The sequence below is a fragment of the Eschscholzia californica genome, unplaced genomic scaffold, assembly GCF_041429995.1.
Source record: "Eschscholzia californica isolate CP2 unplaced genomic scaffold, dmEscCali1.0.p SCAF_1, whole genome shotgun sequence".
NCBI classification, from domain to species: Eukaryota; Viridiplantae; Streptophyta; class Magnoliopsida; order Ranunculales; family Papaveraceae; genus Eschscholzia; species Eschscholzia californica.
This window is the reverse complement of record NW_028238198.1, coordinates 72,424,490-72,452,410: the sequence shown is the minus strand read 5'-3', so window position 1 is coordinate 72,452,410 and position 27,921 is coordinate 72,424,490. Positions and strand designations below refer to the sequence as shown.

General features: G+C 34.5%; 1 protein-coding gene and 1 long non-coding RNA gene across 3 annotated transcripts; both read left to right on the top strand.

The window, feature by feature from the left end:
* The first annotated feature begins 738 nt into the window (after nt 1–738).
* On the top strand, nt 739–2,647 carry LOC147568919 (serine/threonine-protein kinase OXI1-like). The gene is made up of 2 exons (XM_086655349.1): nt 739–1,386; nt 1,483–2,647. Exons 1-2 carry the CDS (start codon nt 980–982, stop codon nt 2,390–2,392), a joined length of 1,317 nt encoding a protein of 438 aa, XP_086511475.1. The 5' UTR covers nt 739–979; the 3' UTR covers nt 2,393–2,647.
* An 18,831-nt stretch (nt 2,648–21,478) lies between these two features.
* Nucleotides 21,479–27,676, top strand: LOC147568918 (uncharacterized). 2 transcript variants are annotated; one of them, XR_015231147.1, is made up of 4 exons: nt 21,479–21,564; nt 24,149–24,242; nt 26,927–27,012; nt 27,212–27,676. It is a non-coding gene; the product is annotated as an uncharacterized LOC147568918 (long non-coding RNA). The 2 variants fall into 2 exon arrangements; XR_015231148.1 differs by lacking the exon at nt 24,149–24,242.
* The last annotated feature ends 245 nt before the right edge of the window (nt 27,677–27,921 follow it).

Here is a 27,921-nt window from a genome sequence, read left to right as displayed (position 1 = left end):
GTATAAACATATATTATTTCATGTAATTAAAAAATAATAATAATATTAAAATAATAAATATCTACCAAATGTCCATCAATGTCCACAAATATTCACAGATGTCTACGAAAGTCGAAAAATATATTTTTGAAATGTTAGTATAAATATATTATTTCATGTAATTAAAAAATAATAATAATATTAAAATAATAAATATCTACCAAATGTTCATCAATGTCCACAAATATTCACAGATGTCTACGAAAGTCGAAAAATATATTTTTGAAATGTTAGTATAAATATATTATTTCATGTGATTAAACAATAATAATAATAATAAATGTCTACCAAATGTCCATCAATGTCCACAAATATTCACAGATGTCTACAAAAGTCGAAAAATATATTTTTGATTAGCACAAATATAATATGCATTACACATTTTGTCAATGGACTCAAGATCTTAAAATGTCCCCAGGACATTTTGTCTATGGATCAAATGTGTTGAAATGTCTATAAAGACATTTTGTCTACAAACTCTCAATGTTTTGAAAATGTCTATGAACACATGTTGTCTATAATAAATCATCCGAAATGTCTTGAAATGTCTACGGGACCTTTTGTCTGTGAAAGTCCCGCCCCCCCCGCGCCCCTAACACTCCAGACGGTACCCTAGTTTGTGAAAGACAAAAACAAATGTGTGAGTGTGACCCACATAAAGTAATGGAAAAATACAGGTACCAAATTATCACGGAGAACAAATCACACGACAGATTCACTTAACTGTCATCAAATGATGACTTAAATCTCTCTCTAATATTTTATGAGGCTTCAAATACTTCTTCACCAAGAAACCCTAAACACTATAATCCTTCCTTGACTCTCTCTCTCTCTATATACTTTACCTTTATAACCAAGAAAAGTTTGGATTCTATTTAAAAACTCCAAATCTCTTGATTCTGTCTCTCTTTATTCCGTAACAGTTTTGATTTTTACGGCCATGAAGGAAGATCAACAAGAAGTTTCTTCATTAATTGATCTTGAAAGCTTAAAAGCATTATCAGTTTTAGGAAGAGGAGCAAAAGGAGTTGTATTTCTTGTTCAAAACAAATTAGATTACTCTTCTTTGTTTACTGATGAAAACCTAGCTTTGAAAGTTATTTCCAAATCTTTTATTGAGAACAAGAACAAGAAAAACAATGGAGATTATTCAGTTGATGAATATAGACGGATCTGGTTTGAACGAGATGTTTTAAAATTGTTTAATCATCCTTTATTACCTAAATTAAAAGGAGTTATTGTTAATGATGAAATCGTTGGTTTTGCTATTAATTATTGCGCCGGTGGAAATCTTAATTCCTTGCGTAAACGTCAGACAGAGAGAATGTTTTCCGATGATATTATCAGGTATTTTCTTTTTACTCTTTGAGATCTCATTATTGTTCTAAATTTTCTCTCTAGATTTCTCATTTTCTTTCTCTTTTTCATCTGTTTGATTTTTAGGTTTTACGCGGCAGAATTAGTTCTAGCATTGGAGTATTTACACGATTTAGGTATTATTTACAGAGATTTGAAGCCGGAAAACGTCATGATTCAAGAAAATGGACATCTAATGCTTGTTGATTTTGATCTTTCAACGAAAATCTCTTCCAAATCTGAAAAAACCCTTTCTCAATCTCAATCTGAATCCGAATCTGAATCAAGATCTTCCATTAATGAATCAATCTCCATGAAGAAGACGAACAAGAAGAAGAAGAAGAAGAGATTTCTCAATTTTTTCATCTGCAACTCAGGAATCGCTCCGGTTGAATCGGTGAAATCAGGTTCTCAAAGCAGAGTCGACTCGTTACGATCCGATTCGGAGAAATCAAACTCGTTCGTCGGAACAGAAGATTACGTATCACCTGAGATCATCTCAGGTAACGGTCACGATTTTTCTGTTGATTGGTGGGGATTAGGTGTTGTATTATACGAGATGCTATATGGAATCACACCGTTTCGAGGTATAAATCGGAAAGAGACGTTTTATCGGATTTTAACAAAAACGCCCGAGTTGGTTGGAGAAAAAACAGCTTTAAGAGATTTGATTGGGAAATTATTGGAAAAAGATCCAACAAAACGAATCTCTCTAGAAGGAATAAAGAATCATGAATTTTTTAAAGGGTTAGATTGGGATACGATTTTGAGTATCTCGAGGACACCATATATTCCAATTCCAGGAAGATCGGAGGGAGAGTATGAAGGGGAAGAGGATATAGATGGAATTAATGGAATTGATATAAAGAAATTTGTCAATGTAGTTTTTAACGGTGAGGATTTGGTGAAGGATGAAAAGGAAGGTAGAGATCAATGGGTTGAAGGTTTAAGTAATCCAACAACCCATAATAAAACAGACGAGTTTCTTGTGTTCTAAAACTAATAGATTAGTTAATTTTTTGAATAATTATGATAACTTACTTTAATATTTTTAGATTTTAGAAAAAAAAATAGGGAGCCAATTTGGGGATAATATATTTGTATTAGCATTGTAAATTAATATCTGATGGCTATTGAGAACCACACAAAAGAAGTTGTAGTCAAATTTTGACTTTTCTTAGTTTCAAATAAAAATGTAAGACTTTGTAACGTCTATTATTTTTAATATGTAAATTTCATTGATGGTGTTAAAGGAATTTCTATGACAATGAACGTTGATTTAAGTTTATTTTCGATACTGAACATGATAGACAAAAGATCACTTACTTGAAGTCAAATTATCATTAAATATTACTGAAAGAGTTTTAGATTAAATCATAATAGTATGATTTTTTTTTTCGACTATTCACTACAATATCATTACAAAGGCATTGTACTCCATCATAGTTATGTAGTATATGTTTGTGACCGTTATTAAAATGATGTTTGTGTATTAAAGAAAGGGGGGTAATTTGATTTTTAAGGGCTTGTTAAATAGTGGCGGAGAAGAGATTAAATTATAATCTTTATATCTTTTATAATGACAGACAAAATTTTTAATGTTATCATTTCTCAAACTAATAGTATAGTCAAATATTGCAAGAAGTAGTCAAAATTAGGATGCCAATTAAATAGACTTTGCCTATAGACACGTTTTGTTTGTCAACAGCACGCCTAAGTGTGCCTAATGGAGGGATGTTTTTCATGTTCTTTAATATTAATAGAATTCTCATTGAAAAAAAATACTGTGTTAATAGAATGGGTGGTAGACAGACAATAGTATAGTAGTATTTATTTGCAGCACATGTACTCCGTTTTTATTTAGTGGACAGTACAAAAGAAAGTATCTTGTGGTTCTCCTCCATCTTCAAAAAAGTTTAGAGGATTTGAGGTTACATAAGGCATAAGGGGCTGTGGGAACACGTGTGCTTATTTCCACCCTGGGCCCAAGCCCGCCCAACCGACAAAACTAAGAACTCCCGCTCGTACGATAAAGTTAGAAGGGTGCGGCTAAAGACCCCCGACAAAAATACGTTTGCACCCGAATTACACACAAATTGACTAATTGTGAGAGATCTCATGTGCAAACCGGGGGTCTACAACATTTCCGCCAGAGGCCTTTAGCCCCTCTCAAGTTCCAAAGAAATATATGCCTACTGCCTCCTCAACTAATCACAAGCTCACGTGTTATTTCTCCATAACCAACTCTTTATTTCACTTGGGAAGTTGCATAAAACCAAAACAACATCTGTCTTTCACTTGGTCAAAGTCTAATTCTTCGGACTAAGACTTTATTAAGTCTAGGGGCGAGCCCACATAAGAGCTACTGGGGGCACCCTGACCCAAGTGTGAGCTTCCCTTGTTTTTTTTTGGGTAAACCACAACTTCATTCATATGAAGGAAATTAATCCAATACATTACATGATTAATAGAGTTTTTGACTCCTTTATGTACAACATGGATCTACTAAAGTAAATTACAACATGAACTTACAAAAGTATAAGGCAACATGAAGGTAAAGGAGTACAATATTACAAAAACGAAATGAAAAGACCTTAAAGGTCACAAAATGAAAAAATCCTAAAGATCGCAGATGAGAAACCCCTAAAAGTCCTTTTGATTTAATAGATGTTTTCCTCTTGTTGCACAATATTTCTCCAAATCCTACCCTCTCAATTCAATACAATGTGATGAAGGATTGAAGCCCTAGACAGATGAATCCATACATTGACGAAACCGCTAAATTGATGGAACCGTAAATAGATGAAACCCTAGATCGGTTAATGTTATATTTGTGTGGAATCATCATTAAATCAAATCCGGAAAACAAATCCACCCAACGAGACACGAACAAGAAGAAGATGATGAACTCGATGTATTTGACGAAGAAGAAGATCTCAATTCGATTTTCTCCTTTAATTTCTTCTGACGGTCCCAACAAATTCTTTGCATTTGGTGTTGAAAATTGTGAAATTTGGAAACCAAAATCCCAACCCAGTCCATCAAACCCTCATTAATCCCTCCAATCACATTCGTAACCACTCTCTCTCTCTCTCTCTCTCTCACTAGAAAGGAGGGAGAGAGAGACGACTACTCACAGTACTGTATATAGATTGATAGGAGTTATAATAGGAGTGACCACATAATAGTTTGTTCTTAACGAACCCTCATTTCAGCCCATGCGTGTCTTTAACCTGACACCCTCTTAATTTTCTAACCATACTACCGAGTTTCAATTCTAACTTCAACTCCAGGCCCACTACTTAAACCTCATTAAGTATTATGGTTTTGATTTTGTGTATGTTGGCATGTTTATATTTTCTCTCTTGGGACTGCAACAACTCATTCAATTTCGGGTTTTTCCTTTTTGTTCTTGATTTCATTCAACTCGTTCAAATGTTTTAAATTTTAATTCTGTTAATTTAGTTTTGATACGTTAGGGTTTAAAGTATTCTTAATTGTATAAAATATTAGTTACTGATATTACTAATTTTTATTTAATTGTGTTTCAATTTTTCTATCGATTTGAAAGACGTACCTGATACTATTAAAAATGAAATTGTTATGCAGCGGTTCAAAAGATGAAAATTCGTTGACGGCAATTATAGATATTTTTTTAGAGATTTTATAATCAATAAAAAACATTTTTTGATTGCTGAATTTTTTTTATTAACTACTTTATAAATATGTCCCAACTGAAAAAAGTTTCTAGCCTCACCACTGATTAAGTCTCCACCAAATAAGAAAGCATAGATGGACAATTGCGAGGAAGGCCATTTGTCAGTGATATAAACAATGATGAAAAAAAATTAGTAAAATCCAGAGGGATGGATGGAGAGATATTGTCGGGTTAATAATGATAGAGATCGTAAGATGAAGGGAGATAGAGATGAGAAAAACCCGTTGGTAGAGAACTCATTTGCCGCATACATCAGAGAAATGGAGATATGCCTCTATTTCACTCTTCATCTCTCGATATCTTTGTCGCTGGCAGAAGAAACTCTTGACGACAATTTTTTTGTATGTTGTTCACTTTCAACAATGATGTTGTGCCCGACCGGAATCCGGACGTGCTGACATGGCGCGCCAGCCGGGCATAGCGTACGACGTGTTTTTCAACCTAGAGTGGAATTTAGTTGAATTTCAAGTATAGTCCCTTAAAATGCTTGTAATTACAAAAAGGTTTTTGTTTTGAAAAAAAACATGAATTAAATCCCATCCTCATCTTAAAACTTCACTCGACTTACTTAATTTATTCGTCTCAGCTAGGTTTCATTAGGGACGTCAACGGGGCGGGTTTGGGACGGTTCATTCCATTCCAATTCCGTTCCGTTAGTAAACAAGTTTCACCACAATCGTCTCAATTATTAATCGGGTGGGTACTCAATTACCATACCCGTCCAGATTAAAAATTGCTAAACCATTACCGCAACGCCTCACCCCGTTTAATATGAAATGAGTCGGGCTGGGTCGAATTCAAACAAGAAGTTTTGTATTTTACTTCAAAAAAATTATTTTACTTTTTTACTTTTAAGTAGGAATATATTATTATTAACAAAATTTTATAGGAATTTGATTTTTTCCACCATAACGACTATAACTACTCAAATATTATAAAAATAAATTGATTAGTTAAGATTAAAGTTCTAAAACGTAACTTTAAATGTAACATATATTTATGAGTTAATTCCTACTTGGCCCCTACTTTGTGACCAACTTTATTTATGGCCCCTATTTTCTGTAAATTCCAATATGACCCCCTGTTTTGAAGTAAATGTCTTAATTGCCCTTTTCATATTATTTTTTCAAAATAAAATAAAAAAGAAAACTTCTATTCTTCAAAAGACCAGATCTCCGACGAAGGATGGCCCCTTCGCCGGAGTTTCTAGAGAGAGAGAGGGACGAGTGTTTTTTTTATGAAGGTCGTCGACCGAATTTTTTTCCGGCCGACGACCTTCGTCGGAGAAGAGAGGTGAGTTGGAGAGAGAGAAAGGTGACGTGGAGAGATATGTGTGGGGGAGAGGGAAATGAGGTGGAATTGAAGTTTTCTTTTTTATTTTATTTTGAAAAAATAAATATAGAAAGGGCAGTTATGACATTTACTTCAAAAAAGGGGGCCATATTTGAATTTACAAAAAATAGGGGGCCATAAAGGAAGCTGGTCACAAAGTAGGGGTCTAAATAGGAATTAACTATATTTATTGTATAACACATTACTCCATGCGGGCAAGGTTTACTATCTAATACCAAACCCGCCCCAGACCCGTTTTTTAAAAACTTCGTACCATACCCGAACCATTAAATAAACGGGTCAGTAAAACCCGTCTTATTAGGGGCGGGTGATAGGCCTAAAAGGTTTTCCTCCTCATCATCATCATCATACACAAGATACTGTGTACTGTAATCTATATTGGCCTGGTACTTCTATAACACAAAGTATTTCTTTTAGAGTTCTGTCAATTTCTTCACTTTGTTTTCCTAAATTTTGACAAAACTCGAAAGTTCTCTTTTCAAGATCACTAACAATTTGGATTAATGAAGGTTATGCTAAAGATGAAGGGTCAATAGTTTCAACGTTATCGCATTGAGATTAAGACATGTTTGAAGCATAAAACTCTTCATTATAATGCATGTAAGAGTCATTAATTTCAACGGTACTCCATTGAGGTCGAGATACGTTTGGAGCATAAGATTCTCCATTATGATACATATAAGACGATCTATCAGGATATCTATAATGCGACTCATAACCTGCTTGAGGTTGACAATAATCCCAATGATCATCATTATGTAAATTATAGCTAGGTTGAGGAACATTATTTTGACCATTTACTAAGTACCACCATGGTAGATTTGAAGAACTCTCACCCCTTTTACCATTATGTTGGGGCCACAATTTGTCCATCTCTCTTTCAATTTTTTTTTTGTGAAAACCGAGGAAGCACTACGAAGATCCTAGATGGAAGGAAAACAACCACAATCAAGATGACTCAACCAAGCAGCCTAAACAAAATCTAGACAACAGACATACTGGTCAAACTCACTTAAAAGTCTAGACAGCTTCTACTTCGTAACAAAACTTGAACTATGATTCTTATGAGAGTTACTCCGTCAAAGTACAACGGCCAAGCAATTCTCTAGGAGACAACCACCTATGAAAGCTGTAATAACCGCCCTACCCTTGCCAAAGTTTCTTCTTCTCGAGGCGACCTTTGAAAAGAATTATACGCTCGACTCGTTCCCTCCATTTGGAAATAACCAAATAATATTCGAGTTCTAGAGTTGTTGAAAAGGTCCTATGAGCTCGATACCTTAAGGCCAACGCCTAAATAAGATTTTAATTTAAGTGAGGTTTGGGATTCACAACGTTGTTTTCTAAGTGGGCAAGAGACCAGTGATGAAATCCAACTTATATCTTGTCACAGGGTTAAAGCCCTTACTAAAGGCGATTAAACTAAACAATTCGTCAAATCAATTCGGCACACAAAACCATCACAAGGACCCACGGACAGGGAATTCGTGGGTGATAAAGAAAAGTTACCTCCCGTTCAAGACGGCGACGATCGTTGTAGACGACCCGAGCCACTCTTCTCTCAAGTGTTCGAGCCCGGGGCTTCTTTGGTTTCAATTAAAATAAAGCCCTTTAAGGGTCAAAACTTAAAACCAGAAAAAGTACTAAAAAGTCTAAGTCTCTCTCTCTTTCACCAAAATAAATAAAAATAAAAACTACAAATTTCTTCTTCTAAGGTCCTCCTCCATGTTGCGCCTTCTCATTCACTCCTCAGTGTTTTGCACACTAAAAACAGAGAAGCAAGTCAAAGTATTCAAAAAGTCAAAAGTTACCAAAAATAGAAATAATTCCTAAAACTACCAAATTCAAGATCAGAACAAAGTTAAAACGTAGTCCCCGACATCGGCGCCAAAAAATTGATGGGCCTAAGAGGTTACCCTAAAAAATCTCCACCCACAAGTATACGGACGTCCAGTAATGAAACCCGGTAAGATCGGGGTCGATCCTCAGAGACTTAGTCAAACTTATTCTACAACTTAAAACTAACACGGGTTTTATTTAAAAGTGGTTTTGGTGATGAAATAATCAAATACTGAAAGAAAACAAATAAAAAGGAAATCAATGGGAGAGAAGCCTAGGGTTTCGAATCCGCCTAATCATGGTTAAATAACAATCAATTCATCAAAGAAATTACATAACTAAATTTTCTCGAATGATGATGTGAGTCAACTATTGAGTAACGACTAATAAGTATCCACCATAAAAGAATCTAATCTAATAATGATGGATCAAATCGGAAACATAATCAATGAAAACTATATCATCGAGAAGATCGAACTCATACCACACAATCACAAATACTAACTTTTGCCTATCAACTAACAAACATCAATCATAAAAGAATCCAATCTAATAGTGATAGATCAAGCCTCGAAGCATAAATAATGAAATAAAATCACTATAATCATGGTTAGAGTTTAAACACCGATATTATGATGAAAGAAAGCTATTTGTACTAAACATGATTTAGGTTTCATCTAAACCCTAGATAGAAGTTCTAGCTACACATGGCTACAAACGTCATCATAATTATAAAGATTAATCCAAATACAAAATTAGAGATAAGAGTAACAAAGATGATCACCAAAGAAGATGTCTCTTAATAATGCCTTAAATGCCACCTCAATGATGATGGATGTTTGAGCAGTGTAATGAATCTTACCAAGGTCTTCTCATAAGAACATAAAATAAAATTTATAAGAGATATTGAATTTCTTTGTAAATAGAAGAAAAGTTGAAAGAAAGTCTCTCACAAACTCACTCTATCCCTTTCTAAAACCCATACAAAGAAGAATCAAAGACAATGAAACTTGGTGTGAAGACTCTTCTTTCTCTACAATTCTCTACCTCTCTGTAAAATTCTCTTAATAAAACAGTAAGAAAATGAGAGGAAACCTTCTCTCTCACTACAATTCTCTCTTTCGCTTTATGTCTCTGTTCTATTCTAGTTCAAGATAACAATCAAGAATAATGATGAAGGTTGAATGATGATTAAAGTGATGCTCTGTTCTAAACCCTCTTGGCCGAGCTTCTCTCACTATCTAATCTTTATATTCTAGTTGAGCTCCAGAGAGGATTCCCCCCAAAGAGAAGATTAGATTAGTCGTTGGCTGTCAAGAAGAACGATTCGGTGTATCCAAAGTAACTTAAGGAGGTGAGATGTGCACGTTGAAGTCGCTGGACGGAGAGTGTTGCACCCTCTCCGTAAGATCAAGAAGGGTGCAGAGATGAAGGGGCAGATGGCCTGGACCGTCGTAGCAACCTGCGTTAAGATGTAATGGATCTCGGCCTCTTAAACCGTCCCGAGAGTGTACTGAAGTAACCCAACAGTGTACCGAAAATCTCATGTTACCATCCTGGATTTGCACCACTTGTCTTTGGCTGATGTGGTCCATTGATTTTGGCCTCAACTTTGACTTGCTCAATTTTGCTCATCCAAACTCCGGGTTGACTTCTGTTTTCGTCGTCGAGTTCGTCAACTCCACTTTTCGTCCGAATATCAACATTGGCTAAAATTACCAGACTACCCTCATCGTCAAATGACCAAAATGCCCTTAGTGTATTTCTTTCGTTTTAATTTATTTTTTGCGCTCAACTCCTTAGAAGACACCTGAGTAAGTGAAACAAATAATTCATCAGAGTAAGTACTCGAAATTACTAACTAGCCCAAGTTAAGAGATTCAGATGGGACATTTTCATGTCTCGTCAGCGCGTTTGGGTGAAAACCCATCGGTAGGGACCAAATTGCGACCCTTAGGTTTCACTCGAATTCTTCTTTTCCCAACAACAACTTGAGTTTGAGAGGGTTTCAAGATCTTGGGATTGACTTTCTCTGAATCACCACCTAGGGCTTTATCATCAGATCTAGGTGAGTCTTCATCAGTTTTCTTCTTCATTCTCTAACTATTTCTCATATTTCATTTTCTGTCAATCTCTCTCTTTCTGTACAAATTGAGGTTTCACTCGACTTTCTCTCCTCATCTCAGCTAGGGCACGATTTCTTCCTAACAGCACATCGACTTTGAACATATTGAGGGTTTCACTCGACTTTCTCTCTTCATCACCACCTAGCGTTTCCATTTTTCTTGCAATCGAGGTGAGTCTTCATCATTTTTCTTATTTGTAGTTACTAAGTATCAAAGTTTAATTTTTTAAATTAATAGTGAATAATGAATTACCTTCTTTAAGTATACAAATCCCTTTAATTGCTTAGTAGGAGCATCATTTTTGTTCTTCAAATGAGTGTTTATTTTTTTTTAGGAGAAAGACAAGGAATTCACGTTTATCTTATTATCTTGCTCTGAAATTGGTGAAGTTATTTTTATTTTTGGTTGAAATTTGCCATAGATGTCTAATGTGATGAAATTGGTCTAATTTGACATAATTATTGTGAAATTGATTTGACATGTGTTCTAAGTGTTCTGAAACTGGTGAAATTGTTCTGATTTTGCTTAGATTGTGCTTTAGATGTCTAATGTGATGAAATTGGTCTAATTAGTCTCGAATAGGGTGTCATGCCAAATAGTGTTTCTCTTTGGATATTGTTTAGCAGGCAATGAGTTGACTAACCGTAACATAAAGGTAATAATGTGATTGTGCATGTTTTGTTCAGATACTATTTTGAGCTTATAATAAAGGTTAGCTATTTTTGGCAATTAAAAATCAATGATAATGGATTCCACAGAAGATAGAAAACAGATCATACCAACAACCCTTAGTTGGAGTAGTAAGAAGTTAAGTTTTCCAGCTTACAGGTCAAGGGTTCGAGGCACGCTGACAACTAAAAAAGAAAACATATCATGTGTGCTTGCTTGAATGATTTTCTTAAGATGTTGCTTTCCAAAATTGAGCGCGATCCTAATCGATGGTTCACCAAGTGTCTACAAGCAGTATAATTATTTTTTACTATAATTTATATAAATTATATGGAGTATTTAAAATTATTCAAATGTAATTACTGTCATTCACTATATGTGTGGAGAGGAGTTCATGACAATAGATGTAGATTTTGGTGTTGGTTGGATGAATTTCGCTTGTGTCCATGTGGGGATGGTCATGCTAAGTTCCCACATCAAAATCTGATGGTCGAAGGTTCTATTGTTGCGCAAAGTCATCTTATGATGGAAAACACGGATGTGAGTTTCACATTTTTGAAGAAGATATTTATGAGTGTGATGACATACCACAGGAATCTACGAAAGAAGACGATGAAATAAGTCATATTGCTGAAAAAATTAATATCTTTATAGTTGGAATCTCATAAAGTTATGGAGCATTACCAATAATGTGAAGAACTAAAGAAAGATCTTATAAAAAGCGCAATGTTAAAGTTAAAAAAATTGGAAAGATTTAGTTCTCTATTTGGTTGTTGGAGCGTTTCCAACAATGTTGAGGGTGAACTATTTGGTTGTTGTTGTCATGGGTTTGAGTTTATTTTGGGAAGATTTATGTTCTAACTCTTACCTAGACAAACTATAGTTAGTCTTTCTTGTAATGTTTTGATGTGGTATACTATTTGAGTGTCCTTATTTCCTATCGAACGTGTGAATTTCATGTACTGTCCTTGGAGTTCGAATTTGAAATAAAAATCTTTTCTGTTTGAAACTATATGATCCAACCGATTCGAATATGGAGCAGTAGAGACTAGAGAAGGTGAAGTTTGGGAGAGATGTGGCTTGCACTAATTGTAAGTTGTTCATTTTCGCTACAGAGAGTTGAGAACAATATAAATAGTACTTAAAATGCACATAAATAATTCTACATATAAATGCTACACCTCGTATCTAGTTTCGACTAGAACTTCTTTACTCAAAAGAACACAATTGATGATAGCACACTAACATGAGAAGTGATGCAGGATACTGACTTGACTTAGTCGACCACACCACTAACAAGACATTTATTGATCTAACTTGAAAATATGATATCATAATTCATTAGGAGCAAGATGAGAAACTCACTTTCACAAGCATTCATCATGAATACAAGAATAATTTTAATATTAATACATATATAAAAATAGAATCAAAGTTGGAAAACAACTTCCACATTTCACATGCTTCTTGTATCCATATTGTTCACATGCACACTTCCTCACAAAATAATCAACTTCATGATATAACTAAGTTCAAAACCATTACAATATAGAAGACATACATTACAACATAAAAAAACACCAGTTGAACAAACACAACACGTTCTTCTTAGTCATCTGCTGCAAAATTAAACGCATTATCTGTCTCCTCTGTCAATTGAAAACGTGAAGTCATTGCATGATCAAATTGTCGAACCCCCGCATCTGATGAAAGCGGGAAAGTTGAATCACTTGCAAATTGAGGACGATACACTTAGGGTTGTTCATCGGTTGGATAACCGAAATTTTCAAGCCATCCATAGACCGAACCGGAAGTAGCGGTTTCTGAAAAACAATGGCCGAGCCAATCCGTCTGTGGTTCGGTTCAGTTATCCAACCGAACACTGTATGAGCGGTTTGGTTGGGTTGGATAACCGAACCACCAGCTGCAATTTTAATACGCCTTATTTTTCATTTTCAGACATAAACCTGCTGCAATATTAATACACCTAATTTTCATTTTCCGACACAAACCTGCTACAATTTCTAATTTCGACATAAACCTGCTGCAACTACAAGTTCAAAACGTAAAGCTTTCAACATTAAATGACAATCATCAAGTCACATAGGTTCTTAACATTAATTCATTAAGTGATAAAGAAAATGATAAACATAAGTTCAAAACGTAGAGTCGTAGATTGCTAAATCCCTCCAGATCCTTTCTCTGTTCCTCGTACTAAGAACGCTATCTCCATTCCACATTCATTAAGCTACAATATAAACAAACACAAAAGACATTATATTGCAATTCAAATATGACTAAGAACCAAAAAGATTAAAACACAAATACAAAAATAAAGAACGAGGTGGCAATGTAAATATGACTAAGAACCAAAATGATACAAATTCATAAAATAAATGAGAAGATTGTGAAGTTGCCTGATTCAAGTTCTTCAATCTCATAGCTCATCATCAAATTCAAGATCATCCACATTACCCAAGATACCTGCAACCCAAATAATATCAACGTTTTAGAGAATAATATAGCTAAAACTTAAAAGAAATAAAAGTACAAATACAAAAGAATATCAAATATCACATTACCAGACTCAAGTTCTTCAATTTCATCCATGGAAGCACGAAGATCAATCCCTGAACCAACTCGTATCCAATTCTGTATGCGAATCAATGCTTCTACTGTTCTTGGTGACAAACTACTTCGAAATGGATCGAGGATTCGTCCACCCGTGCTAAATGCTGATTCAGAAGCAACGGTAGAGACTGGAACAACTAAAACATCTCTTGCAATACATGATAAAAGTCTGAATTTTGTAGAATTAATCTTCCACCAAGCTAAGATATCGAACTAAGACTCTGATCGACTCTCACATCCTTCCATCAAATACTTATCAATTTCAATTTTGTATTCAACACTATCACTTTCCTTAACACGCTTCTCAAATCCAGCTGCAAGTAGTGATTCAATATCAACCTCTTTATCATCATTTCTATTTTCAACTTGATGTACGGTTTCACTAACATCTTCATTGGCACCAAGGTAAAGTAACTTATATTCATCGTATAATTCTTCTAAAGTTCTCATTACCAATGATGTTAAAGCACATACTTGCTCATCACTACAGAGCAATTCCAAACGATATCGTAGGCCTGTTTCCTTTTGTCGCGGATCAAGTAATGTAGCAATAAAAAGAATCGGGTTAATCTTACCATAGTCCCAGTATTTGTTATACTTCTCTCTCATATTATTTGCTACTGACCTCAAAAATGGATCCTTATTTTCTTACCACAATCTTATTTGAGTATGAATCATGCATAATTGTCAAATAAACGAATCAGATGTAGCATGTAAAGAATCAGAAAATTTCAAAGTTGCATCAGAAAAAACTTTCAAGAATTTAATAAAAGCACGAGCTACTTCCCAATCCTCATCTGTAGGAACCCCTTTATTCTCACCTTCACTACACTCACGGGCAAACGTTTTATCTTGTTGCTCTAATCGCTTCAAAGCTCTCTGAAATGGGTCTGCACTCTCTAACATTAGATAAGTAGAGTTCCATCTAGTAGTAACATCTAGACACAAGTTTTTCTTTATAGTTATTTTCTCTCTTTCAACACATTTTTTGAACTTGTGCAATCTCGCAGGAGAAGCCCTAACATATCTCACCACATTTCGAATTTTGTCAATTGATGGCCCATACTCCTTGAGCCCAGCAGTAACAACAAGGTTTAATATATGGGCACAACATCTCATGTGCATAAAGAGACCCCCCATTATCGACCCCTTCCAATTGTTTACAATTTTTGACAAATGTGCCACAACCAAATCATTAGAGCTAGCATTATCAACGGTAACTGTGAACACTTTGTCAATTCCCCATCTAAGTAGACAAGATTCTACTGCTTTACCAATCATTTCTCCCTTGTGGCTCAAAACTTGGAAAAAACTCAAGATTTTCTTATGATATTTCCATTCACTATCAATGAAATGAGCAGTAAGACACATATAATTAAGATTTTGCACAGAAGTCCATGTATCTGTAGTAAGACACACTCTTTGACCAGATGATATTAGGAATGTCTTTAAAACATTCATCTCCTCGAGATACATGGATAAGACATCACGTGCAACTGTGATACGAGATGGGACAATAAACCTACACTCAAGAGTGTGACTATAATCTCTAAAACCTTCACCTTCAACGTGACTAAATGGTAATTCGTCTTTCACAATCATTCTGGCTAATGCTCTACGACAAGCCGCTGCACTAAAAGTAGTGGTACTTAGTTTCCCTCCTTCACCCTCAACTTTTTCGAAAGACAAACTTTTTGATTTGTCTCTCTACCGGGATACTTCTTACACTTGCATGCTATGTGACTTTTCAATTAGATGTTCCATTTTTTTCGAATCACATGCATATTGTGCGCCACAATAATTGCACTTAGCTTTATCTCCTCCTATTTTGGTAAAGTGAGTCCAAGCTTCAGAAGGAGGTCTAACAGGTTTTTTCTTACCAGAAGGGGTGGTTCTTGACTTTGAGTCAAGGTTGCCGCAGAGTGGGTTGTCCCTCCAATTTCAACGTTTTGCTCCATAGGTGTTGGAGGATCATGAGTGAGATCTGTAGGCTCCGATGATGACGGAGCTGCATGTCCCATCTGAAAATGAAAAAGAAACCAAGTCTTAAAGAGATGAATAACTAAGGAATATAAACAAGTTTAACACCACATTATAAAGAGAAAAGATAAGTGAGGAAGATAATTACCATAACTGATGCAGACGAGGAAGCGGTAGCCATATTAACAATTTGAAGTGATAAATATTCAAAACCACATTAAACCTGAAAGAAATATAAAAGCAAATATTAAAGCATTAAATAATTATAAAAGACTCTATCTTTGTATATACAATTATACAAATAGAAAATCACAAGTGTGACGTGCTTCAATCACAATTAGGTTTGGTAAGACATCATCTATGTCAATCACAAGTGTGACGTGCTTCAATCACCATCTAAATTGTAGCCTAAGTAAGTGTTTTTTTTTTATGAAAACCTAAGTTCTTATTGGTTAGAAATATTACATCCACGAAGTACTAACACTTGGGAGCTTTTACAAATCTGCATTCTGCAGAGTTTGAACTATGAATCAAAAGAAACTCTGCAGATTTGTCCATGCTCCCAAGTCTTAGTACTATATTAGTAATTAACATAGATGATGTTTTCATTAATGAGAACTATATTAGTAATTAACATAGATTCTATGTACAATATGAAAATAGAATGTGTAACTAAGAATTGAATAAAACAGAATGAATCTGTACAATATGAAAACAATCTGTAGCAAAACGACTAGATTTAGTAATCAATAATTCAGAACCTACAAAGGTAAACAAATTAGTAATCAATTTAAGAACATGATCCCTAGATGGCTAGATTTAGTAATTAATAATCAATTTAAGAACATGAACCCTAGATGGCTAGATTTAATCAATCTGTAGCAGAAGTTCTTAAATTCAATTTAATCAATTTAAGAACATGAACCCTAGATGGCTAGATTTAGTAATCAATAATTCAGAACCTAAAAAGGTAAACAAATTAATTAGTAATCAACTTTAGCAAATTATTTCTTCAAATCATTCAAATATAGGTAATATAGACAAACACAACTTACTTTTGTCCTTTCATATGCTTTCTTTCTAAATCTGGTCTCTCTTAAACGACCACTCAACTTAACTAACACTGGATCACAAATATCTTTGTCCGCATTATCCTCACAGTTAACCGTATAACCCGTTTGTCGGCTTGTCCCTGAACTAGTTTTCTTTTCCTCTTTTGAGTTTATCTTCAACTTACATTTCGACATCCATTCTTTTAAATGAATTATGTTTCCCTCATAAAAAAAAATGCTTCATCTACTATCTCGTTGAATTACATACATAATTCAATATAACGTTTTTTCTATGGTGTTGTATCCCACCCGCCATAGTTTACATTAACCGGGTGTGAGATCTTTTCACATCCTTCCTCCATCTCCTTAGAATGTATTTCTCCATTATTATCTTCACATCGTTTCCGCATAACGCAATCAGTGAATGTCGACATATCTTGCCCTTAAACTCAAACAAAAGACAGTTGCATTTAATCTGACACTCATTAAGTTGAAAAACACCGTATATATAGCCACACCAAGTTCTTTATTATCTGAAATTTAATATTGATACAGTGTTCCATACTCTCTAACATTCACATAATCACAAGCAAGCTTTCCAGTAAATGTTGACTGAAAATCTTGAAACTTAGCTAGTGTGTAAATGTTTCCCATCTGTTTTTCCATTCCGAAATGAGTCACAGCAGGCAAATCAAAATTATAAGACCTGGAGTCTTCTCTTGCCTCTTTTCAACTTTATCCCTAAAACTGCGTTGTATTGTTCAACAAAAACCTTTAATGAGGTTTTCTCGTTGATATATCTACCAAAGAACGTATTCATACTTTCACTTCATTGGGAACTAGACATTCCTGCACAAAAATAAGGTTTCACAAATATTAAAATCCATCATTTTCTCACCCTATACATATCATCAAACCATAGATTATCCCATAAGTTATAATGATCCATCATATTTTTCTACTTAGACTTGAACTCTTCGATACTAAGCGTGTTGTAAATAATAACACGTAGCATAGTACTTATCTTCTTGTATTCTTCATAGCTACTTAGTTTCTTAGGTAACTTCTTAATTATATGCCAAAGACACCATCAGAGTCTTGTATTAAGAAAACTTTCTCAATAGCACACCGCATATCTTGATATGTAATAATACCATTAGAAGTATTACCATCTATACAAGCAAGCCAAGTCCTAAACAACCAACTAAACGTCTCTGTATCGTCATTAGACAATAAACCACATCCCAAAAGAATAGATTGTGCATGATGGTTAATGCCAACAAAATGAGCAAAAGGAAGACCGTATCTATTTGTTAGGTAAGTTGTGTCGAACGTCACAATATTGTCAAATTCTTTGTATGCCTCCCTACTCCTCTTGTCTGCCCAAAATACATTGCGTAAGCAGCCGTCATCGTCTAAATCCATGCTAAAAACAAAACCATTGGTCTTCCTTTGCGTGGTCAAAAAATACTGTTGAATAGCTGCAACATCTCATTCCCTAAGACGTATAACTCTCTTCTTTTGTATGTAATTTCTGCAATCTCATTCATTAAATGGAGCATTCTCATATCCACCAGCTGCTTCAACTTATTGTGTATAATTTCACTCTCTTTAATTCTTGTCATGTCACCAATTTCGAGTTGTCTTGCCACATGTGCATCAATCTTTCGGTTACATAGTGACGAGTTTTTCTAGGACTAAGAATATGATTGTGCTCTAAAAGAACATTAGTAATTTCGTATTTTCCACTTTCGTTCAACTTCGATAAATTTAGGCTTTAAACCCGTTCCTACTACTAGGTTGTGGTATAATGGTAGTTATCCCACAAGTCAATGTAATGTATCAAACTATTCCTTCCTCTTTTTTGTGGTCATTTTCTGGTTGAGAAGCCTTCTTTTCTAGCATAAACAAGACAAAGTTCATACATTTCATCAATATTGTGGAACTCCAAACCAACAATAGGTATAATACTTTGCACGAGCCTTCTTTCTGTTTGTCAATCTCATTCTTGGACATTAGATTAAAACCATCCACATCCTCACTATCCGAAGAGTGCAATGTTTCTACAAAATATATGTATAGGATAAAATATATACATCACATGGCAAAAAAATCAACATAAAAATAGTTAACCCTATTGCAGAATAAGTAGACCTTATGCATACTACTTAGACAAATTTGAGACTAATTACACCAATTATAAACTATCAAAATTAAGATTATAATATACAAATCACTACATTTTCATTATTCCATACACAATATACAACAAAGAGTGAGCACAAACTTATGCAAATACATAAAAAACACCAAGCTTTCAACTAGTTAGTGATGATGCATACTTATTAAATTTAAATTTTTTAAATTTAAATTGAAGAGTTTAGTTTAGTAATAATATCCTTTTTTGAAATGATCTAGTTTCCCTTAGTAGTTTATTAATTAATGTCAATTTGAGAACAACTCCTAATGGTTTTTAGAGATGGAGATACATACAGAGAATGAAGTATGAGAGATAGTCAGAGAATAAAGAAAAAAAACTGATGAATCACCTCGATCTGATGATGAAGGCCAAGGTGGTGATTGCCGGAGAAAGTCGAGCCCTAGATCTTGAAACCTCACAAAACTCGAGTTGCCGTTATGAAGAGAAGAAGTCGAGTGAAACTCTAGCTGAGATGAGGAAAGTAAGTCGAGTGAAGTTCCGAGATGAGAATGGGATTTAATTCATATTTTTATAGAAAGGCCTTCTTTTTAATTACATGTATTTTGAGGGACTATACTTGAAATTCAACTCAACTCCACTCTGAGTTGAAAAACAAGTTAGACGCTATGCCCCGCTGGCATGCCACGTCAGCGTGTCAGGATTCTAGTTGGGTATATTGTTGTTCTAAATTTTGTTTGCCCCTAACACTTCCCATAGTAGTTTATAGGTGAATCGCAAAATTGCCCGTGGGGCCTCAGTTGAGAGATTGACCATGGTCATTCTTCATTAACTCATGAAACATACAGGTGTTCCTTCGCGGACTGACCAATTAATCCAAGGCAATGCTTTGGGGTTTTGGGTTGGTCCAGTCTGAGGGTCTCAGACTCTTCATTCTAGGTGTAGATCTAAAGAACGAAGAAGAAAAAACCTTTACATCAAACACTTCAAGCTAGGTCTGGGACCTTGCTTCAAATTCTTTTGTTTTAGAAAAGAAGAAGAAACAAAGAAGAAGTGAAGAAGAAGAAATGAAGAAGAAGAAAAATCGAAGAAGAAACAAAACAAGGGCGACAAATTTAGGTCTTAGATCCATATAGGGGTGGGAATCGGGCGGGCGCGGACGGGTTCGGGCAACAATGAGCCGGACTCGGGCGGATCGGGCTCGGATAAGCCGAGCCCGCGGTAGGGAGTCGGGCTGACCGGGCCGGACCAAACTCGCATTATAGGAGCCCGTAGCCCGTCCGAGCCCGAGCGGGTTCCAACGGGCTCGGGTTTTTGACAACTAAAAAACATTAAATTAAAAAAGTTTCTTTAATGAAAAAAAATAATAATAATAAACTAATGATAAATTTATATTCATTTACAATTATTTGGTTTCTTCAAAAAAATTAACAAAATAGATCGTCTTCATCAACCAAGAACAAAATCATAGTAATAATTTCCTCCTAACTAGCCTAGCAAGCAGCCTAGGAGTAGGAACACACAAACAAGAACAACAACTCTTTATGTTAGGTAAAAATATAATATCACAAGAATTTACTCATCAGGGATGCCAACAACTAATTTCCTCCTTTATAGTGAGTAATTAGGAACCCCTCATTCAACTTGTAAACAAAAATACTAAGTATTAAGAGAAAAACGAAATGGGGAAGAAAACAAAATCATCATCATCATGAATCTTAACCTAATTCTTCATCATCAGATGCATATACAGTTCAAATCTTAATTTATGAATATTGAAACCCTAACTCATCATCATCATCATCAGAAGCAAGCAGCAGATTTATATCATCATCATCATCTTTTGTTTAAACAAAATCTATCAATATCATTACGAAAGGGTTTAGTGATCAGGATGCTTCGAATTTTAGTTTCTATTAGTTAATGATGAGAAGGTGTAATGGAACTAATGGTGCTTAGGGTTTAATGGAGTGTTCTCAGAGATTTAATGAGAATGGGAGAGAGACTGGAGATGGAGGCGGCAAGGTGTAAAGTGGGAGTAGAAATGTGAGATTAGGGTTTTTATAAAGATGAAGGGGCGTTTTAGGGTTTAGTTATCTGCCCCTTATGATCCAACGACTGAAGTACGTCTTCAAGAGACGTTGGATCTTAAGATCCCGCGGGTTTTTAATCGGGCGGTCATCGGGCTCGGGAATCGGGTCGGGCTCGGACGGGCTCGGACGGGCTTTTCGAGCCGGGACTCAGATTTGAGAGTCTGTCCGAGTCCCGACCCTATAAGCCCGAGCCATCGGGCCGGGTAAGCCCGGCTCAGGTTGGCTTCAGTTATCGGTCTCTCGCGGTTCGAGCCGAACGGGTCGGATCGCGGGGTTTCAGACCGTTTTCCCAGCCCTAGATCCATATACAAGGGTGCGGATGCCCCAAGAGCAATTTTGGGTCCGTAGGAGGGTCTACAGACTGGGCCCCAAAAGCAATTATGGGATGCGCCTATAAACGCACCCTTTTTATTCTACAATTTCCTTTTTGTTATATATATAACAGGTAAACAACAAACCAATGTGTGCTAGAAAATAGGGTTTCTCAAAACAACTCATCTTTAGCAGCCGATTGAAGAAGAGATAAACTTGGTGAAGATTAGCCGATTCGGTATGTTCTTCCGTTGATATTCCCCTTTCCATTTTTTTATAGATTTATATGCTTCAATTTTTCTAGTTGTAGTGTTCCGTTTATAATATTATTGATTTAAATTGAATCATCCAGTAGTGAAAACTTCACTCCTTTCATTTAATCAAGGATTGTATTTCTCGATTGCACGTTTTTTTTTCGATTTTTTTGAAAGAACAGATTCAATCCTTTTCATTCACGTTCAGGTAATTAGAATTCATTTAGAAATTTTGCCTAATTCAGGCAGAAAATCTGAGAAGAAATCATTTTCACAAGAAAACTGAAACAAATTTAATTTTGAGATTACTTGATTTAAAATCCTTGTGCTTGATTATGAATGTGTAATGTTCATATTCAAATCATTGTGCTTGATTATGAATGTGTAGTTAGATTTGAAATCTCAAAAGTTCACAACTAAAAGTGTCTTCAAACACATTTTCTCGAAGTTTGAGATCCAAAATCTTTCTTCTCATTGTTAATGAGTGAAACAATAATTGCCCACTCATTGATATTAGAATTATATAATAGTTTGGGTACTTTTAGTATTTTCGATTTACTATTTGGGAGCGGCTAAAAGCGCTTGAAATTTTTTTGTTGTGAACACCCGGTGGAGGAGACTGACTAAGTTTGACTCCAAACATCTATTGGCACCTGAGCTTGGATCGAACCATACAAAACCTAAATCAAGGCTTCGGACTGACCCAGTCCGAGGTCTTGCTTAGGGTTTCAGACTGGTCAGTCTGAAACTTTGCTACACATGGAATTTAGAGAATTACTTATTAATGTTACAAATAAATAGAAATATAAGAAAAGAAATAGAAGAGAAATCATTGAAAGATATCTAAATTCATAGCTCCATATGCCTCTCTGTCCGAGATTGCTTCAAAAATAATCTCAAGAATCCTAAGTTATGGCCCCCTTTACTTGATAAGATGAGGGAAATGAGTTTTAGAAAAAAGATAAGAAATATAAAAGAATTGAGAGAGAAGTAATTAGATAGAAATTGGTGAGAAAATGAGAGAAGAATGAATATTGGAGAGAGTTGATAGAGAAATGCGGGAGATAGAAGAAATTATGGAGAAAAGAAGAAATCATATAGATAAGAAATTAGATAAAGAAGATGAGAAAAGATTAGAGAAAGAAGATAAGATATTTTTAGAAATAAATGGAGAGGAAGAAAGAAGGGGAAAAAAGAGATTAGAATGAGAGGGATTTTAAGTCTACTAATTGACATTTAAAATGCATGTTTATAGGGGATGGCTACGGTTTTGAAGGTTAAAATGAGAGAAAATAAGAAACAATGATTGTCTAAGGGCGGGAGATATTTTAAGTCATGCTCACTCTACCATCCAGTGCTGCTCGCTGAAGCACATTAGCTTGAGATTTCTTAACCCAAACGGATAGACTCCAATTATTCTGCTTTCTTGCATTAAAACTAAACAAGAAATTCCCATTTTAGCCCTTAGACAATCACTTTTCCTCCCTATCTCCCATTTTAACCCTAAAACCCTAACCAACACCTAAAAATAAACATTTTGACACTAAAATACTTGTAGACTTAAAATCCCTCTCATTCTTATCCCTTTCTTCTTTTCCCCTCATTTACTTGGGATTCTTGGGATATTCTTGTAATAATCTTGGATGGAAGCATGTAATAATCTTGGATGGAAGCATATGTAGCTATCGATTTGGATATATTTTGGTGATTTCTCTTCCATTTCATCTTTGTATTTTCATTTGTTTGTAATTCCAATTAATATTTCTCTAGATTCCATGTGTAGCTAATTTAATCATATGGTTGATGATAAACCTACATTTGATTTTTTTTGAGACGTGTTTTAATTAATTAGATATCTTGATTGTGATTAAATGCTTATTAATTGTTTTTTGATATAGATTTGATTTTCTTTTCATTGTTTATATTTCATGGTTCGATATTTTATATGTTAAATTGGTTTTATTGAAAATATCTTCCTAAATTTAAATAGTTAATTATATGAAATTCCGAGTTATGATAAAAGAGTTTTGGTTGATTAATTACCCGTTTCCAGAAGTGCATTTATGTTGTAGAGTTTTGGGTCCATTAAGTTTTTGGCCCGCTACCCGGAGTTAAGTTGTGACCCTCGTTAGGATTGCATCACGTTTTTTCTCGGAGTTAAGTTGTGAATTGATTTTTTCCAGAATCTTCTTCCCTCTATAACTTTCCCATCTGGACTCTGATTTGAGTTACGTTTTCGCCTCTTGGTTCGCCTTTGACTCTAATTTTCATCCACATACTAATCTTGACCAAGTTTCCTAGACTCCACTTAGCACCAAATGACCGTAATGCCCTTCTCCGGTTTTTCCTATTAAATCCCATAAAAAACACTTTATCAAGCAAACAAATCATTTGAATATCATAAGCTTCGAAATAGACTAACTCGCCTAAGTTAAATGACTCAAATGAGACATTTTCATGTCTCAACAATTTGCTATCTTGTAACCTAAATTTTAATTTAATGAAAGTTTACATTAATAGTTCTTTTTTGCTTATTGATACACGATAGTAATCTTCACTTCGTATCAGAGCGTTCAAGGTTCAAAAGGAAGAAAAACTTCATCACCATTACGCGGAGCCAACTATCAAATATCAGTAAGGAAAGAAGAAGACTGAAGAAGAGGTAAAGAACAATTAACGGAGGCTAGAATTTCATTAGATTAGAGTTTAGGTTATAAGGTAACAAACACATAAATATATAATAAAGGCAAAAGAACAAAAGACCTTTAAGAGGCAAATAATTAAACTACCCTAACTATTATATATATAATTCTAGAAGTTGAAACTGCTAACATTAAATGATGTAAGTGATGATCCTGATGATTCTCCATCAACAAAAAGGAAGCCTTGATCATCAGTATCCAAAAGTCATTATTGAAACTTAAACATTTCATTAAATCTTAGAAAACATTGTGTAGATATAACATCCAAGAATATGATGAGTTATTCTTAGGTTATGATTTGCAGAGTTTTAAGAGATGACCCTTAAAACTAAAACCAATGAACATCTGACTGATAACTGCTAAGTGAAAACCAATTCAAAGTTTAAATTTTTGAGAACTAGTAGGTTAGTTGAACTGCTCAATGGTCGATAAAGTAGAGTAGGTATTGCAGGATTGCATACTTCAGCATTTAGTGGGTTCTAATGTCGGGAATAATATTAGTTACATTTTGAAAAAGAAGGTATGATGGGGTTGAATGTAAAGTTCACAAGGATCTCGAAAGCCTAGAAATTCATTAAGGAATATTATTATATTAACATCAGTGAACTGTCTAATGATGGGGGTTTATAATTAAATTTTCGTCAACCCCCACAATTTTGATTATAAATCAAGGGATTTAGAATAAAAAATGCTATTGCCCATTAGGCCTTTGGAAGTCAAAGACGCTTCTAAGGTAGCTTGCTCATATAGATAGCAAAATTTGGTTTTCTATATATAAGCAAGCAACTTGAGCCTCTTTGACATCTACTTAAGAGTAGTAGTTCTTTTTTACTTTCGAAAAAAACTATTCGTACAATAAAATTACAACAATTTTACAACAGAACTCTTTTTATGTGGGCACGGTCTTTCCTCGTTTGCATTTGATTCTTTTGTAATTTCAAATGTTTGGAGGAAATAATCTAAACTATACAAAAAGAATTTGTTGTATAACTGTTGTAATTTTGTTGTATGAATAAAATTACTCGACAATCTCTCATTTGGGGTCAAAAGAAAAATGTTGAGTTGTATAGATTTGGTTATTTTCTCGTCCAGAAAGTTAGTGAGAAAAATAGACATTCGAAGTTGGATGCCCAAACAGTAGTTGGTGAGAAAAATATACATCCTGGTAGATGATTAGTCTATTTTGACTTTTTTATCCTCAAGACCATCTAGTATAAAAATGTTCATGATTCCAGGATCTCATAATGACTAAAGTTCTTATGTATTCCATTGACAAGGTTAGATTTTCTTTTGTTAGGTTGTTGGGATCTTTAAAGAAAAATTCTAGTTCGCTGGGATTTGTGGTGTAGTAGATTTACCAGAGTCTCAAGATTCTACATGCTAGGTTATAGTAAGGAACTCGGAATTCTCATGTCTACATAGGAATTCATTCATTTAGAATAGATTCTAGATTGCAATGCAAACAAATTTCTAATTACCTGATTTCAACCCACTACTATCTTTATGAAATGTCAGTCCTTATTAGGTTTATATAATGATTGCCAAAATTATTACGAATTGTTTATTCAAGTCATGGTTTTACTGATTTAGATCACTTTACTTGTACGTTTTGTGGATTTATATAGACAAACATTATAATATCTCATTTGGTTGATGTATTGGACCGGCGAACATGAGAAACATAACATGTGTTTTTTTAATTATACATATATATATCTACATATATATATATATATATATATATATATATATATATATATATATATATATATATATATATATTTACCTATCTCATGAATCTACTAATACATATTTTGTATATGAGATTGTTTGCCGGTCTTACTTAATCAAGTGTTGGTATTATTCTATTATATTGTTGTGATATCTATATGTCGGGCAAGTAAAGGGACCTGAATCAGTAAAACTTGAGTTGAATTTTCGACTTAATAATTTCGCTAATCATTGTTTTGTCAAAAACCTATATAATGAGTGAATGGGTAGGATTTGCTTCTCTTTTTCTTACTTTTGCAAGTAATGTGGTCCAACTAAAAGTTGAACTTGGTGTTTTTATTAAGAGCTACCTGACCATGCAAATGTAGCTATAATTCACAAGAGCGGAAACCCTAAGAAATTGTCGGCAGAATTGTGCAAGGTACCTCGATAAGCTCCTTGTACGAAATCAGGTATCCTTATCCCTTAATGCTCTTAAAAATCAACCGACTGAGTCATTATTATATGTTTGATTTGGTGGTGGCTGCCCGTTTAAATGGCCCTCCATGACCCGCTTAAGAGAACATGTGACACGTCTGAATCTCCTTATAACTGTCGAGAAAAGGCTTGTCATTTAGATGTGTCAGGTATCACGTTACAAGATGTTTGATGTAAGAAAAGCTGTTTGCACCTTGCACCCCATAACTTAAGAGGACAATTGTTCCATTAACATTTTCCATCAAATTCATCAAATATGAAAATTTCGTTACTGCTTTAGGTTATAGTGAGTTGAAGATACTAAGTAGACAGTTTTCTGCATTCCATGGTTGATCCCGTGTAGTTTAAGTTTCCATGGAAGAAACTGATGAACTAGAAATTGCAGATTAGCATTAATATTGCAATCTTAATATACTCACATATATGATTTTTGTAGCTGCTTTATGGCACAATAGTTGAATGCATTTTGTAGCCGACGGCATAAACACGTGAGTTCGTGATGTGAATTCAAATCTTTCTATGGTACTTTCTATGTCGTAAGATCTTTTATTTACTTATTTTACTTGCAATTTATTTTTATTCTAAGTTATCCTGTGCTTAAAAAGAGCTTTAAGATATATAAATATCACAGTGCAAGTTTCATTATACTTTTGAGTTCTTCGTTTATAGACGATTAAATTAGTGTGATTCTGGGATGATTGTATTGTTTATGCTTCCCTAGACATGTTTACATCAATTATGCATGCTGTGGAGGAGTTAATGCTCTTGATCAGAGCATCGGAGATCTCTCTTAATGATGTATAGGTAACCAAAAAAATTAAGATATGGGCGAGTGGCGGTGGAAGGAAAGAGAGAGAGATGAGGTTGAGATAGAAAAAGAGATGGTCGCAAAGAGAGAATGGTTGGCAGAAAGGTTCCACCCCTCTCTATCTCCTTCCAAGCTTCCATTACTTCCACAACTACCACATCTGCCTCCTCTGTGGTTTATAACAGAGATCTTTATGGGTTATGTTTCAAAGATGAAGAATCAAAGTAGATTAACTTGTAAGGAGCAGAAGGCTGGAGGTATTTACGAAATAATATGCAAGTTTTGTGTTATACTATTGAGGAAACATTTGTTATCTCTCAATTGTTGTATATGATCAGATTTACTTTTTACCTTGATATCAAATTTTGGTTACAAATATGCTTTTATTTACAAGAATGGGTAGGTTCATGTGGTTAGGTATTATAAGAAAGCCAAGAACTAAAGTTCATATTCTAAAATGTGTAAAACATAATATTGAATTTCTATTGAGACCTAACTAGGCCTGCTTAAATTGATGGCATCCGACCCTTATGCGAACGAATGTTTGCCATTGAGAACATCAAGTCTCCTACAAGTAGTCTTCCATCTAAATACTTGATAAAAATTAAGAAGAAAAAAAACTA

What these genes read in the sequence shown, in the direction of transcription:
- LOC147568919 (XM_086655349.1), top strand. Translation starts at nt 980, where the DNA reads ATGAAGGAAGATCAACAAGAAGTTTCTTCATTAATTGATCTTGAAAGC. An exon ending in TTTTCCGATGATATTATCAG is followed by an intron (nt 1,387 to 1,482) that starts GTATTTTCTTTT and finishes TTTGATTTTTAG; the next exon opens with GTTTTACGCGGCAGAATTAG.